Source organism: Aplosporella prunicola (genome assembly GCF_010093885.1).
Source record: "Aplosporella prunicola CBS 121167 unplaced genomic scaffold K452scaffold_19, whole genome shotgun sequence".
NCBI lineage: Eukaryota > Fungi > Ascomycota > Dothideomycetes > Botryosphaeriales > Aplosporellaceae > Aplosporella > Aplosporella prunicola.
Window position 1 is genome coordinate 196,592 of NW_022983547.1, and position 15,161 is coordinate 211,752.

Consider the following 15,161-nt stretch of genomic DNA (forward strand, 5'->3'; position numbering starts at 1 on the left):
GCTGAACCATACAATGTAGTGGGGAAGAAGATGTTGTTTTGTTGACAGCCGTCGCATCGGCGTGGTGTTGCCAAAACAATGCGAGTCACGTCGGCAAACGAGTATGATTCGTGCGGAAAGCTAGCCCGGAATTTGTCGATTATCTCCGTGCTGTGGCGTCTCTTCGAAGACGTCACAGCTACTTGCCATAGCACCAATAGGAAGGCATAAATCAAATAGAATTGATCCAATTTTTCCCATGTCCTGAACAAATGAGAGCGCAATCTACGATTCTCTGAAAGCTATGTACCAATCCGTATCTATTTGTAGACGGATTGCATTGTTCACACCGCAACAAAGGACAAACCGCGCTCCTGACACCTAATGTACGAAAAGTAGTAAACCAGAGCATCTTGTGTAGTAAACCATATCTAGCTATGCGTGCTATGCTTGCTTCGTTCAATGCACCAAGTTGCGCATATAACAAACAAACGATTGCCACGCAACCCATGTAAACGCCGCGCCATGCACGTATATCTTCCGTCCAAGTCTAATTCGCCAATCACCACAAAACACTTACAACTCCTTCTTCGGCTCTGCAGCAGCGGCGGCCTTAGAATTCTCCTTGGCCTTCTTCTCGCGGCGTGAAATAAGACCCTCAGCGCCAATGCCGCCGAAAACAAGGCCAACGCCCAGCCACTGCATGCCACGGATGCTGTGGCCGAACCACAGAACCGACAGCACCATCGTCAGCATCTTGCGCGTCACTGTCACCGTGACAAGCAGAAGCGAAGAGAAGTGTGCAAGAGTGTAGACTGCGCTGTGTTAGCCTTATTCGTGATTGGTTGAATTGAATGGGAAAGAAAAAAGAAGCAAACAAAAAATAAAAACATACAGATAAAGACTTGACCCACGGCGCCGCACGCCGCGAATGACAGTACGTCCCAGCCGACCTGCGGGTAGCGCGTAACAAAGGCGAGAGCCTCGTTCAGCTCGCCACTGTCAGCGGGCATTCCGAGCCAGGCACCGACCGCCGTCTGCGCGATAAATGGTTGGACGAGCAGATACGAGGTCGTCAGCAGGGTGGACATGATGTTCTGGGCGCACATCATCTGAGGGCCAGTAAAAGGCTTAAAGGCCGTAAAAATGTGGTCCTGGGTGGAGTTGGTGAGGCCGTCGAAGAGCAGGTTGATTCCGAGCAAGACGAGGCCCCACGTCGTATTGCCGCCGGCGACATGCTTGCCACTCTTCTTGGCCGTCGAGGGGTGATGCAGCGTGAAGACGGCAACGCCGAGCGTCACCAACGCCACCACGGCGTACTTGTACAATGGGTAACGCTTGCGGAACACGGTCAAATGCAGGAACATGACGGGGAGTAGCTTGCAGCTCTTGGCCAGGATGAAAGTCATGTAGTCGATGTACTTGAGACTGGCGTAGCCGAACGGGCTGGCCAGACTCGAAGTCACGGCCACCAGGCCCAACGGGAATAGGATGCGCGCCGAGGGGAAGATGGCGGGGACGGGCAGGCCCCGCGGCGCCGACAGACGCAGGTATGCGTAGCCCGTCAGGGCAGCAAAAGCCGACTGTATCGTATTGAGGAAGATGGAGTAGGTGAAGGTTTCAGGCGATGCGGGAGGGCCGTATCGCGTCGTCGTGATGCGCTCCTGCAGAAGCGCCCAAGAAAGACTGCGAGAGATTGTGTCAGGAGGTCGGTCTACATGCGCGCGCATTGCGCCAAAGGAGCGGTCCTGCCTTACAAGGATGCGTATATACCTCCGACGCAGACGACCAGCTCGGCGAGACCGGCCTGCTTCTGCGCAGGGGCTGGTGCTGCGGGCGCCTTCGCAGCGCCGTTTGCCTTGGCGGCGCCATTCGCGAGGTCGCCATTTGCGCGCTTCTGGTGACGTGCCATGGTCGCGAGCGGCGGCAGGGGTGTGTCGTGGGGTGTGCGACTGCTACGGGAGCGCAAAAGCCGAGGGAAAGAAAGGAGCGTCGAGTCCGAGGGAGCGATGGTGGATGTAAGGAACGTTGGGGGCCGGAAGGCTACAGGAGTGACTGCATGGTCATATATACCGGGCGAAGGAAATACGGACGGATTATGCTGGTGGTGAAATGTGGCATCAAGTGGCAGCCAAGCTTCCGCCGATCGGTCGGTCCCTCGAAAGCCACCCGCCGGCCGATTTAGCCTCCGCCCCAGCGCCCCCACGGTGCCCTGATGCTCACTCACTCATCTCGTGCGCCTCAATGCGGGTCTTGTCGAGCTTCGCGGTCCAAACGGCCGCCCAGTTCAATTCCTACTGCTACTTTTACCCATGCGATTCCCAATTCCCAACTCCGTCACCTCTTTCCCCGTGTCCATGCAAAATCGCCACTCCCCGCCATGTCCTTCACCCCACCAGCGCTCGTAACGTCGTAGCTTGGAGCAAGCGATGCAAGGACAGCCAAATGGCAACTAAACAACCAAGCCAAGCGACGAAAAATGCCAAAAAGAAAAACCAAAACCAAAACCAGAGCAGAAAGTATGCGCTAACAACCAAAGGACAAATCCGGAAAAATGGCTTTGCCCCGAAAAAGAGAGATAGAGAGAGTATTAATAAGTTCCCATACGGTAGAGGGATACTGTTGCGGATATAAATCAAAAACCGAAAACCAGGAGAAATGAGAGAAGAGAAACGAAAAAACCTCCCCGAAAGCCGACTGGTTCATCCACATCCCAGCCGAGTAGACAGATGGTAGTGTGAACATCTACAATCGTTTAGACCGCGTTCGGCCAGCCTCCGAATCCCCCCTTCCCCGCAGACCGCGGTATTCCAACTAGGTCATTGTCCGAGGAGGAGGGCCATTTACTGCGCGGTGTTGAGCCGGCGCTGGAGCTTGCCGTGTCCATGGACTCGGCGCCCGGCCCAAACGGGTACCTTGAAGGCGGCTCCTGGTGCATCGGGCCGGCGCTACTCGGGTGTGGGGCTTTCTGCTGCCTGGGCGACGGGTTGGAGCCGGCGCGATTGCGAACTTGATTAGACGTCTCGCGGCGCCGTTTCGGGCCATCCTTGACTTTGGGGTGGGTGTGACACTGCGAGATGGGTTAGTTCCAATTCCGAAAAAGTAGCCGGGATTAGGAATCCAGCGCCGGCGTCTTACCTTGTAGGCGTGCCTGAACCACGTCGTCCCCTTCTTTTTGCTGCTAACCAGCGGTATCCACTCCGCACAGCTGCCGCAGAGGCCTTCCCACACATCAAGGTTTCCTTCGGTGCGGCGAGTCTCTTGCGGCCCTTGGAAAGCCGCGCCAGTTGCCGCGCTCACACCGTGAGTGAAAGATTTGTCATACCAGAATGCGCTGTTCTTCAGGACGAGCCAGCGGCCGGGCTTGCACAGACCGCACCAACCCTCGCGCTTGTTACCATGGCCTCTGACCCATTTCGGCGTGTACAAGTCGCCGGCGAAGCGCAGGTCCTGCTCCTTCGGCACCATATCGGGGTCCGAGGGGTTCATGTCCTCCTCAGGGGGGTCGCAAGGCTCCTCGTGCAGGGAAGAGTAGAGGTCCGGGGGATCGGCGAAGTCGGCAAAATGCGCGGAGCAGCCCGGATGTTGGTGGTCGTTGCTTTGAAGGAGGCGGTACATGCCCTGGGACGGGACCGGGCGCGGCACTTCCAGCGAATACGGCCTTTCGGGGGAAGGAAAGTACGAGACGGCGTTGGACTGCATTTGCGGCTGCGGGGAAAGCATGTACTGCGACTGGGTCGGGTGGCTGGTCATAGTGTTGGTCGGGTAGGCCGGGAGTGAGTGGTGGGGGTTGAGCTGCTGTCCGTAGGTCATAAACCTGTCCTGGGCCTGGTGGACTGAGTGAGCGGGTGCGGGCGCGGGAGTGGACGTCGGCGCGACGCCCGTCGACCAGCGCTTGTACCGGTTGCTGTCCAGCGTGTAAGGGGACGTCCGCGAGTTGTTGTAGGAGTGATGGGACGCAGGGCCAGGAGAGTTCCGCGAGCGGCTGCCGGATCTGTTGTGGTCTTGCTTGCCAGGCGAAGTCAGAGGGGACAGGAGGTGCGTCTGCGTGTCTAGGCCGCTCCAGTCGTAGTCGGATGCAGCATAAGAAACGGTCTCTGACTCGGACAGATCCTCGTAGGTCGACATGTCTGGCATGAGGCCGCTGTTAGGCATGGGGCCGACGTTGTCAGAGTACCTGCGGGTCGAGTCTTGCATGTAGTTGCCCATGCCACCGTACTGCCTCAAGTCGATAATGGGCGAGTCTTCGTCATGGCTCATCAGGCCGGGGTTGAAGTCGGGCATGTCTGGGTCCACGTTAGGGAAGTCCATTTCACCGCAGAGCTTTTGACACCAAGAGTCTGTGGAGGGCGTCAGGCAACATATCAGCACGGAGGCGGGGTGCTTACTCGAGTACATGGCGGGAACGGAGTAGTAGTCACTCGATCCAGACGTGTTTTGCCAGTTGTACTCGGGATACATCTGGCCCGGGCCAAGCTGGGTCGAGGGGCAGGCTGGCGCACTAGCGCTGGGGCGAGTCGGAGAGGCAGTGGCGGCAGTCATATCGGTTTGTGCCACCGACCACGTGCTGGCAGGCTGCTGGGTGGGCGTCGTCGAGTGCTGGAGGTATTGTGGCTGCGAAGTGTTCGGTTGCACAGGCAGGGTGCCGTAGGGATACATCATCTGTGCCTCATGCCGGGCTGGTTTCTGTACGAATATGTAGGGGGGGCTAGGAGCCGGGTGAGATCTTTATACAACGTCAGTCAAAAGGCGGCTCAAGATGACAGGCTCCGGGGGACAACGTGGGCTCGGGGAGGCGGAACGTACTGGGGAGTTGTGTTATTGAATTCCATTTTTAGGCCCGTGGGTCTCAGCGGTAGACGCTTGCCTTGAAGACTATTTGTGCACGCCAGTCAGACCAGATTCGGCAGTGCATGAGGGCAGCCAGCCATGCGGGGAGACGTGCGCGACGGTGACGCCGAGCAGCCGCAACGGGCCATGCAAGGGGTGGGAAAAGGAACGTACGTTGGCCAAGCTGTCTTCGTGGTTGGCCGGCTGGTAGTGGGATTGGCGCGGCGGCGGGGTACAGGGTTAAAAGAATGTACAGAGTAAGCACCGTCTCGCTGCCTGCGCGAAGAAGGATAAACGAATGTGAGGAAAGGGCGAGATGCAAAAGAGCGACAAGGGCCAAAGTAGGGTCAGCGGCAGTTAGCGGGCACACAAGACTATGTATATGGGCAAAAACCATTGCGCCGGATGGGATGACATTTCGGGACGAAGCGAGCCAGCGCCAGGACCACGATGGGTTTGAGGTTCTCAAAAACGGGAGACGGCTTGGCAGCAGAGATAGGGAACCCACTGTAGCAAGAGCCGAGCTCGCCGTCGAGAGTGGTACCCTTGCCCTGCCGCGAGGTACTGAATATACTCGAGGCGAGAGCACCTGCGCCGCCCTCCGCAAGGGGTCGCCGCCGAAACGCAACCCGAAACGGGGAGGGTTTCATGTCGATGTCTCAATCGAGCGTTCGGAGAATATGGATGAAGTCGGGCTTAGGCCGCGACGGGCCACGGCCGCGATGAAACTTGACAGCTTCCAAGCGAGCGTTCCCCTGTCCATCATCAGCCGCCTCGGCCACCTCCACCACCACTATGTCCGCCAGCATCATCATCATCGAGTACCTACTCCGTACTTTGCTTACTTACCATGCACGCTGACGCCACTGCTCGACACCATGCCCGGTTAAGGTAGGTAGTGTATCAACACCACCACCAACCACTACTACCTACCACACATTAAATCCCGGCACTAGCCATGTGCTGCCGCTGCCACCTGGATCGCGGCCACTACGGCCACCCCCGCCGCCGCCGCCGCCGCCTCCTCCTCCTCCGCCTCCGCTGGTGCCACCCCCCCGCCGCGCCGGAGTCGTTGAGCAGCAGGAGCGGCAAAGGGTTGCATGCGCCACCACACGTAACGGTCTCTTGCGTGCGCGACTGCGAGACCCGTTTGATCGCCGTGGAGCCTGTTCGAGAGTGGGATGAGGGACCCTCGCTCGGGCAGCTCCACCATGAAGAAACACGAGGCGGCGTCGATCACGCCGGCTCAACCGCGGCTAGCCCGTCACGCTTTGCCGGAAGCCGGCGTGGGGTTGATCATCGCGCCAACTGCAAGTCACTCCCGGCCGTCGACACCACCTCTCGCGCATACCAACGGCTCCCAGATCTCGCGCGCCCCAACGCATGATCCTGCTAGTCCCTCTGCCATGCCCCTTCTGGCGCCCTCTGCAGAGCCTGCGTACCGCCCGTACAACACCAACCCGCCCCCCTTCTAGAACTCCTCCACGATCGCCTCCCGCCATGGCTCCCGCCCCGGCCCGTGGTTGGCCCTGCGCACCCATGTATCTAGTGCTCGCTCCTCGTCTATCTGGCTTACGGGCGCGCCATCACAGATCGCCCGTGAGCTGAGCTGATGCCGCCTGCACGATGAGCTTGTTGCGGCAAGCGGGGAATTCCCCTAGCTTTGCGTCAAGCCTGCAGTCGTGCCCGGATTCCTGCTTTTGGACGTGGCCAATGAGCGCCTGACCGTCTCTCAGGATTCTTTTCTGCCTCTCGACCAGGATCATCTCACTTGAGTCCCTGCATCGCCCGTGGACAGGTGATCTGGCTCTTGGCCGGCGTGCCAGAATGCTTGTCAGCTCGGGAGAAACAGTTTCTGGTGCCTCTGCAGCGTCACAGTGCCTGCTCGCCACATCGGCGATGCGGGCCTGCCATTGCTCCAGATGACATCTCGTATGCGTCTGGCCAGCTGGCCGAGGATCCTGACCGCCGCGGTGGCCAGGGGTACACAAGGCCAACGGAATTTCTGGCCATGTTGCTCACAAAGTATCCATGTCGCCCACGAAGTATCGTTTGCTGATCCACCCATCAGCCCTACTATTCGTGAGAAAATAGGTACAACTGTGTACACCGAGCTCACCGCCACCAAACGTTTGGCAAATCATGAAATGCCCTCGGCCAAGGGAGCGCGATAAGGACGCGCGTCTGACATGGCCTGACGGCATCAGCTGGAGCAGTCGTTGACCACGATAATCTAAAAGACGTCGACTGTATTGCCAGACCCACAACTCGTGCAGCGGACTTGCAACTACTATCGGCTCCCTATCGAGGACCGATGCGGCCAATCAATTTTTCCTTGCATCGAGACTGCGGGGAGCCGCAAACACTGCGGGCGCAAGGCACACCTCAAGAATGACTTCTCCCTCGCTTCCACGCCGGGAGCCGCATGTCAATAGCCGTAGCAATGCTGAAGAAGTAACACAGATCGTGAAGATAATCGATCAGCCATGGACGGCCAATTGACGACGGCAAGCCGCGTACGCATGATGAAAAACCACTGGGAAATTCCTTGCCAACAGAACCATTGCGACGGCGCATGACCAATCTTGCTGGAAGCCGCTCGTTCTATCAATCAGAGATGCGAGAGCGAGCCGCCAAGGGTCAGGATTAGTGGAGAGCGAGAATGTAGGCAAATGTCGAAACGCATGCATGAGGAAGTTCAATTGCCTTGTCAGACAGACACTGGACGAAATATTGATCATGGCATCTTCCGCATGCATTTGAGGTAGGTTTTTTCTTGCCCGAGTACCAGATTGGCCAATGGCAACAATACATGCTCCAAGCAATTTACCGGGTTACATGGCACGACAGACGGAGCGCTGCACCGCGGCCGTTTCTTGGTGGTCACCTACAGCAGGGCTGCCGGTACTGCACCCCATGACGGGACGACGCGCACCTACAGCCGAGTACAAATGCTTGTACATACCACCGACCCAAAGAAAAAATATGCTAAAGTCGGCGCCTTCTCCGCCTCTTCTGCCCTACATCATGCAGGCCGGCCCAGAGTTAAAACCCGCAGCCCACGGCGCGAATCTTGGCCGCCTCTGCCTCTGCAAACATTTTCTGCTCGTGCGACAACGCCACCCTGCAACTGTCACCGGGCTCGAGGGAAAAAGAAAAAAGAGATGGTCCAGCCCTACTGCGTGGATGACGGAGCCGAGCCAAGCAGGTCCGGACAAGAGGGGCAGAGGTGGTCACGCTGGCGGATGCCTCAACGTCAGGCATCAACGGCGCCGAGACGGGGCTTGCGCATCTGTCTGGCGGTTCTAGTCGCGGGCCTATCTGCATCGATCGTTCATCTGCTGACGGGTCAGTGGTACCGCGCGCGGGAGGATTCGCGCCAGGAAGCTCGTTGGTTGCGCAGGCACGACGCGAGTGGACTGATGGAAGCGCGCCAAGCGCCGCTGCGTACGCCCGTAGGGTGCAGATGGAGAGAAGGAGTGGAAGAAAGGTCGGGATCAGGCAAAAAGAGACGATGTCAGACGCGCAGGCAGGCAGCGCGCGCGCAAAGAATGCGCAATCGGCGGCGCGGCGGCGGAAAGTCCCGGTCCCGGCGCAATTTCCACAGCCTCACTCACGCGCTGCTAGGCGGCCCCGAGGCCATGCACACAGTGGCACGCCCCGCCGTTTGATTGCCCGATGCGTCTTGGCCTGCCCCGCGCAGGGGGCTGGAGTCTGAGCGCTCGTTACGGAAGCCTAAATCGAGACTCGCGACATCGACTCCCCCACGTGCCAGCTACTCCATAAGCAGAAAGGAAGAGCTTTTCTGGATCCTAAACCTGATACACGGACGAACCGCCTCTTGTCTGGACAGCGCCTGTCGCTCGCAGCACTGCCAACCAGCACCGCCTATCGTCGTCGTCCGCCTGACCTCGCCGGTGCACCAGTTGCTCGCAGTGACGCCTGCTGTTGCTCGCTCGCCCTGCTTAGCCCAGGCCTGCAATTGGTTTCCGCCTCTCGTTATGGGCACCGTTTGTTGTGGCTCGCGGCGGCGCTGTTGTCTCAGTTTAGCTGGCTGGCGTTGTCTAGACTGCGTCTGTCGCTTACAGAGGCACCACGAAGTAACGGTGACGGCGAAGGAATGCTACGAACGACGTCTACGAATGATGTCTAGTGACTGACGGTAGGGTAGATATACTAATACTAATAATGATCCGCAGACCTCCGCGATACTCGACGCTGCGTATGGCAGTTCAATGCATGGGATAGCAAGACGCTGTTGCAGCGATGAGGTCCTACTTTATTGCTATCTCAATTAGATCTTTATCTACCATAGTTTTCCAGGGTCGGTTAACCACTCACAGATACTTATTAGTCATGGCAAAATTCCGAGCACTTGGTCGTTATGCAAAAGGAAAACATTCTAGTCCCAAAACTTGTCAAGATTTTCCATAGCTTAGATGCATCTTGTCATGCAAATTAATTTATCGCGAGTTGCGTGCTCGATATACTAGCCACTATTAAAAGCGAATGGTCTACCTAGTCAGGCCAATCAACCAGGGCAGATGTCATGTCGCGTGGCGCGTCCTCTTAGGCGCGTTGACGCGATTCGACGAACCCAAGCCTCCGTAGCCCGTAGCCTGGTACCCGCGGCGCTAACCGCAATCGGCCTAGCCCACCGACCACCGTTATCTAATCCGTAGCGGCGCGCAAAAAGCCCGAGATAATTTTTCGAACAGGCCTAAGGTACCTAGCCCGGGCTCAACACGACGACGCAGCAGACAACACTTCACGCCAGACGACACGCAGACACAGCCCGCCTGCCACCATGGTCGCCGCCGTCGCTCCCGCCCGCCGCAAGGCACCCCAGCCGTCGACGACAACGTCAACATCATCGAAGAAGAGCGTGCTGCCCACGGGCGGCAAGCGGCCGCAGGCCGTCACGAGCGCCAATGGCAGCAACAAGCGAGCGAAGCAGCAGCAGCCTGACGAGTCGCGCGCCGTCGTCGCCCATCGCGACGTCGACATGGCCGACGCAGACGTAGTGGAGATCTCGAGCGGCGAGGAGGAGGAGAGCGAGCTCGAGGAGTCCGAGGAGGAGGAAGAGGCAAACGAGAAGGAAAACCAACGGCCGGCCGGCGCAGCAAACGACGTCGACATGGCGGACGGAGAAGAGGCGGGCTCGGGAGCGGGTGAGGCGCCGTCGTTCGGGGAGCAGCTGCAAGCGAACGCGCCCGAGGTCGTGGACGTGGAAGCGGAGTTTGCGGACGCGAGCGAGGGGGCGCGTGAGGCGCGAGGAGCGCTGGCGCCCGTCGTGGGCGGGGGCAACCGGGCTCTGAGCGCGCCGTCGGCGACGTCGCTGGGGACGGTGCTGACGCAGGCGCTCAAGACCAACGACCGCGAGCTGCTGGAGTCGTGCTTTGAGATGAACGACTTGGACAGCGTGCGCTCGACGATTGAGCGGCTGCCGTCGACGCTCGTGGCCAACCTGCTGCGCCGCCTCGCCGAGCGCCTGCACAAGCGGCCCGGCCGCGCCGGCAACATCATGGTGTGGATCCAGTGGGCGCTGGTCTCGCACGGTGGCTACCTTGCCGGCCGCCAGGACATTATGCGCGAGCTGGGCAGCCTGAACCGCGTCATCAAGGAGCGGGCGAGCGGGCTGCAGCCCCTGCTCACGCTCAAGGGCAAGCTGGACATGCTGTCTGCGCAGCTGGAGCTGCGACGCAGCATGCAGCGCACGGCGACAATGGACGACGACGAGGACGAGGACGGCGTCATCTACGTCGAGGGGCAAGAGTCGGAGTCGGAAGACGAAGACAACGGCAGCGTCGCCAACGGCGGGGCCGTCAAGCGCCTCAAGGCCCCTCTCGACAACGACCTCGACGACGGCATCGAGAGCAGCGCCGACGAGGACAACGCCATGAACTTCAACGCCGAGGGCGAGGATGACGACGCCGACTCCGACGACAGCGACGCCGAAGGCGGCATGCTGGACGACGAGGCCGACGAGACGGACAACGATTCCGGCGACGACGAGGAGTCGGAGAACGATCTCGAGGAGGTCGACGACGACGGGGAGGACGTGTCTGGCAGCGATGCGCTCGAGACGCCGCGGCCGACGAAGCGCTCGACGGCGGCGCAGCGGATGGGCTTTGGGAGCGGGAGACGGCGTTGAGTGGGGGAGTGATGTGTGTGCATGCACTACTTTGCTCTGCCTAGGTGCTCTTTCTTTCGTTTTACAAAATTTGCGGCTTCGTCATTCATCAAGGAGGGGGGCAGGGGGTCATTGGTCGCGGCTTCTCTCAGGTGCTGTTCACTCATATCTCATGGACATCGCGCGCGCGGGTCGGGTGCCTACGTACTACCTACTTACTACCTACCTATACCCACCACGCAACCTGCACCCAGCAATCCATCCCGAGGTCCGCCAGACGACACCTCCCCACCTTCATCCACCAAAAAGCGGGCATCGTCGTCAACATCATCATCAATACATCATCATTGCGGGGTCAGTTCTTCAGCTCGATGTCACCGCCGCCGTTACCACTATCATCGGCGTCTAGACACTGTCATGTGCTTGGCATGGATAGACGGGAGGGTGGAGGCGATGTCATGCAAGCTACCTACACCTACGGCGTTTCCTAGGACGGGAAATGGAGTTTTTGCTTTTGCTTTTGTTTCTGTTCTTGCTTTGCTGGGTTGGGTTTGGGATAATGGGCTGTTGTTGGGTGCGTGCGCGAGGATGAGGAAGGGAGGGAGTGAGGGCGAGGGTGCGTGAGGGACTGAAGGGGTAGATACGGTAGGCTGGATTGAGCCGGGCTGGTGGGGCTAGGTAGGCAGAACGAATGCATGCATGGATGGGTGGCTGTCATGTTCATTTGCATGTATGCATGCATGTATGTATGTGTACTATGCTGTGTTGCATTGTGTACTCCGTATGTGTGCCCCCACGTCCGAACGAAAGCAAAGAAAGCGAATACAACTACCTACCTATCCTGAGTTAACTACGCCGTCGTTTTGCTACTGCTACTACCGCTACTGCTGCTGCTACTGTTGTTACTGCTGCTACTGCTGATAGTAGTAGTAGTGCCCGCAACTACATCTTCATGCTTTATAATTTACGTATATAAACGTGTATACGTGTGCGTGCGTGTGTGTGTGCGTGCGTGTGTGTGTGTGTGTGTGCAATCTACAACTAGAAGGAAAGGCAAATTATTTAGGAGGGGTATAAAGTAAATACAACAATAACAACAACAACGAAGAAGAAGAAACGCCCTAGCCCGCTACGCTACGTAAGCAGGGAACAGAACAGAACAGAACAGAACGCAAACAGAAACGGAAGGAATTAACCTACTACGTGTAGGAGTATGCACGGCTGCTTTTGCTTCTGTTTCTGCTTCTGGTGTAGAGGAAGAGAGGGGGGGGAGGAGGAGAGGGCAGGGTTTATTGTGTCTTGGCGTATACAGTAGGTATGCATTCCGCACTCTACGTTCCACACACACGAACCACGCAACCTCAAACTCAACCGCACCTTCTGCCTTCTCCACCTCTTCCCTACCTCCAATATACACCCCCCCCCCCCCCCCCCCCCCCCCCCCCCCCCCCCCCCCCCCCCACCCCCCCCCCCCCCCCCCCCCCCACCACCACACACACACACCTACATAGCTAGTATACTCATCTCTTCTTTTTTTATTTATTTTTATTTTTTATTTTTTATTTTTCATTCTTTCTTCATAGTGCTAGCAGATAGGTAGACAGGCAGGTAGGTAAGGTAGGCAGACGAGCAGGCGAGGAAGAGGAGAGAGGAAAAGACGGAAAGAGCAGGAGAGGCAAGAGGGAGGTATACGCTACGCTACACAATACTCACACTCACCCAGAACAAGCAGCGCAAACAGACAAACAACCAAACAATGTCGCCAACGAACGCAGTCAGTCAGAATATAGAAGCAGCATTGACAACCCTGTCCCATCCCATCCCATCCATCCAATTCACTACCCAACCCATTCCGTCCGTCCGTCCATCCGTCCATTCCGTCCATCAGCCAGCCAATTTACAAATCCAAGAAAAACACCATTTAACACCCCCCTCCCAAATCACCCTAACCAACCACCCACCCCAGCCCCCCAACCACCCTCCCCGCCTCCGCCGCGCCCATCGCATCGACCCTTAAAGCGCGGACCTGGCTCCCCCTTCTCAGCCGCTGCAAGCCCAGCGCGACTTTCCAGCCCTCGCTCGCGTCGACCAGGAAGACGTAGCGCTTGCCCTCCGGATCGCGGATCGACGCGCGGAGGAGCTGGAGCTTCTGCTTCGCGTTTGCACCCATGCCACTGCCACTCCCACTATTACTCCCCCCGCCACCCCTCCCCGCCGAGCCCGCCTTATTGCCCATGACGGGCGTGGCGAGCACCTCGGCCGTCTCGACCAGCTTCAGCGTCCAAGCCTTGACGTCCCACTCGCGCTGCGCCACGCCGCGCACATCGTCGTCGATGAACAGGCCCTCGCTCGTGAGCTTCAGCACCAGCCCGTCCGTCAGCGGCCCCGTGCCCGCCACCAGCGTGGCGACGGGCTTGGGGAACAGGTTCGTGAACAGGTACACTCCCTTGATGACGATCTTGTCCGGGTCGGTCGTGAAGTAGGGGCCGCGGATGGCGGTGGGGACGGCGGTGCTGGCGCTCGTGGCCGAGGAGGCGTATGAGGAGGGGGACGTCCATGCTGAGGACGAGGTCGTGCTGCTGGAGGGCGTGGCGCTCGCGGCTGTCGACTCGGAGTACACGGACGCGGAGGCCGAGGTGCGCGCGCGCGCTATGTTCGGCTTGTCGTACGGCCTGTAACCCGCAGTCGAGGGCTCTTTATCATTCGGCGGGGTGCGCGGGACAGCTGATTTCGTCGGGCTCGCAGACCTTGGTCCCGCCGGCGTCGCGGGCGGTTGAACGTTCGGGATGCCGCTCTCGCTCGCCGCGCGCCGTTCGGCGGCCTGGCGGGCCAGCCGCTCCGCCCGCTCCCGGTCCGCCCGCTCCCGCGCGGCCTTCAACCGCTCCGCGCGCTCCTTCTCCGCCTTCTCCCTTGCGGCTTTCGCTTCGGCTTCTGCGCGCTCCCGCGCCGCCAGCGCGTCTGCCTCGGCCTTCGCCGCCGCCTTGGCCCGTTCTTCCAGCTCCACCCGCTCGCGGATTTCCTTTTCCAGCCGCGCGCGCTCCGCCGCCTCCCTTGCCGCTTTCTCTTTGGCTTCGCGCTCGCGTGCTTCCCTCTCCCGTGCGATCCGCTCCCGCGCCGCCTTCTCCCTGGCCTCGCGCTCGCGGGCTTCACGCTCCCGTGCCCGCTGCCGCTCCCACTGCTCCTTCTCGGCCTGGGCGCGCGCCACGCGCTCCGCCTCTTCCTTACGGCGCAGCTCCTCTTCCTTCTTGCGCTGCTCCTCTGCGGCCCTTGCCCGTTCCTCCGCAGCCCGCTGCCGTGCCTCCTCCGCCGCGCGCCGCTCCTCGGCCGCCTTCTGCCGCGCCGCCTCTGCTGCCCGCCGCTCCTCCTCGGCCTTGCGCCGGTCTTCCTCGGCCCGCCGCCGTGCCTCCGCCGTTGCTGCTTCGGCGCGGGCGCGCGCGCGTGCTTCTTCCTCCCGTGCTCGTGCTGCTTCTGCCGCTTTGCGGGCGGCTTCTTCGCGCTGTCGGGCCGACGCTTCTTCGCGCGCGCGGTTCGCCTCGTCCTCGGCTGCTGCGTCCTCTTCTTGTGTGGGCCCGCTGCCGCCGCCGCCGCGGGTATACGCGCCCCCGTTCCAGGAATGCTGCTGCTGCTGGTGACCTGCACCGGCGTTGGGGTTGGAGCGGAAGCCGGCGTTGGCACTACCGCCGCCGCGGGGGAAGCCGTTGGCGTGGGCGCCTGCGCCGCTGCCGCCGCCTGCCGCACCACCCGCACCCGCGCCGGCGCCAGCACCACCGCCCTCCGACTGCGTTTTCCCAAAGGCCCAGCCAGCGACGCCCACGACGGCCAGGAGCACAGCGACGCCGCCGCCGCCGCTGGACGACAGGCCGGCGACCCACTGCTTGAGGGTGGGCTGGACGATGGACCAGACGAGGACGGTGAGCAGGGTCGACGCGGCGCCGGCGAGGAACGAGTTGCGGTGGCATTGCAGCGAGGGGAGGTAGAGGAAGCCGCCGCCGGCGCTGTGGGGCGGGATGATGAAGATGTCGTAGTTGCCGTCGGGGAGGCCCGAGGACTTTTTGCCGCCGTTGGTGCTGGACTCGTCGTCGGCGCCGCTGGCGGTCGTCTTGGGGTTTGCGCCGTGGGGGGGCGGGGGCGGGGGAGGGGGCGCGTCCATGGTTTTTGGTGGTGCTGTGGGTGCGGATGGGTGCTAGGTAGGTAGGTAGGTAGGTAGGTAGGTTGTGGT

General features: G+C 60.1%; 6 protein-coding genes across 6 annotated transcripts; 2 read left to right on the forward strand and 4 right to left on the reverse strand.

Moving 5' to 3' along the window:
* Positions 1 to 355: 355 nt before the first annotated feature.
* K452DRAFT_253989 (uncharacterized protein) lies at positions 356 to 2,064 on the reverse strand. Its single transcript, XM_033538308.1, has 3 exons — positions 1,737 to 2,064; positions 875 to 1,665; positions 356 to 794 (listed from the first exon to the last, which is right to left on the reverse strand). The coding sequence occupies exons 1-3, from the start codon at positions 1,889 to 1,891 to the stop codon at positions 556 to 558; spliced, it is 1,185 nt and encodes a 394-aa protein (XP_033395255.1). The 5' UTR covers positions 1,892 to 2,064; the 3' UTR covers positions 356 to 555.
* On the forward strand, positions 1,992 to 2,703 carry K452DRAFT_62086 (uncharacterized protein). The gene has a single exon (XM_033546915.1). It carries the CDS (start codon positions 2,092 to 2,094, stop codon positions 2,611 to 2,613), a length of 522 nt encoding a protein of 173 aa, XP_033395256.1. The 5' UTR covers positions 1,992 to 2,091; the 3' UTR covers positions 2,614 to 2,703.
* A 31-nt stretch (positions 2,704 to 2,734) lies between these two features.
* On the reverse strand, positions 2,735 to 4,641 carry K452DRAFT_300104 (uncharacterized protein; the record flags this gene model as incomplete). Its single annotated transcript, XM_033542297.1, has 3 exons — positions 2,735 to 3,049; positions 3,118 to 4,319; positions 4,368 to 4,641. The coding sequence occupies 3 exons, from the start codon at positions 4,639 to 4,641 to the stop codon at positions 2,735 to 2,737; spliced, it is 1,791 nt and encodes a 596-aa protein (XP_033395257.1).
* Positions 4,642 to 5,061: 420 nt separating this feature from the next.
* On the reverse strand, positions 5,062 to 5,660 carry K452DRAFT_62108 (uncharacterized protein). The gene is made up of 2 exons (XM_033546916.1): positions 5,659 to 5,660; positions 5,062 to 5,564 (listed from the first exon to the last, which is right to left on the reverse strand). Exon 2 carries the CDS (start codon positions 5,457 to 5,459, stop codon positions 5,184 to 5,186), a length of 276 nt encoding a protein of 91 aa, XP_033395258.1. The 5' UTR covers positions 5,460 to 5,564; positions 5,659 to 5,660; the 3' UTR covers positions 5,062 to 5,183.
* Positions 5,661 to 9,540: 3,880 nt separating this feature from the next.
* K452DRAFT_289545 (uncharacterized protein) lies at positions 9,541 to 11,026 on the forward strand. Its single transcript, XM_033540846.1, has one exon. The coding sequence runs from the start codon at positions 9,617 to 9,619 to the stop codon at positions 10,961 to 10,963; it is 1,347 nt and encodes a 448-aa protein (XP_033395259.1). The 5' UTR covers positions 9,541 to 9,616; the 3' UTR covers positions 10,964 to 11,026.
* Positions 11,027 to 12,883: 1,857 nt separating this feature from the next.
* K452DRAFT_289548 (uncharacterized protein) lies at positions 12,884 to 15,161 on the reverse strand. The gene has a single exon (XM_033540847.1). The coding sequence runs from the start codon at positions 15,090 to 15,092 to the stop codon at positions 12,888 to 12,890; it is 2,205 nt and encodes a 734-aa protein (XP_033395260.1). The 5' UTR covers positions 15,093 to 15,161; the 3' UTR covers positions 12,884 to 12,887.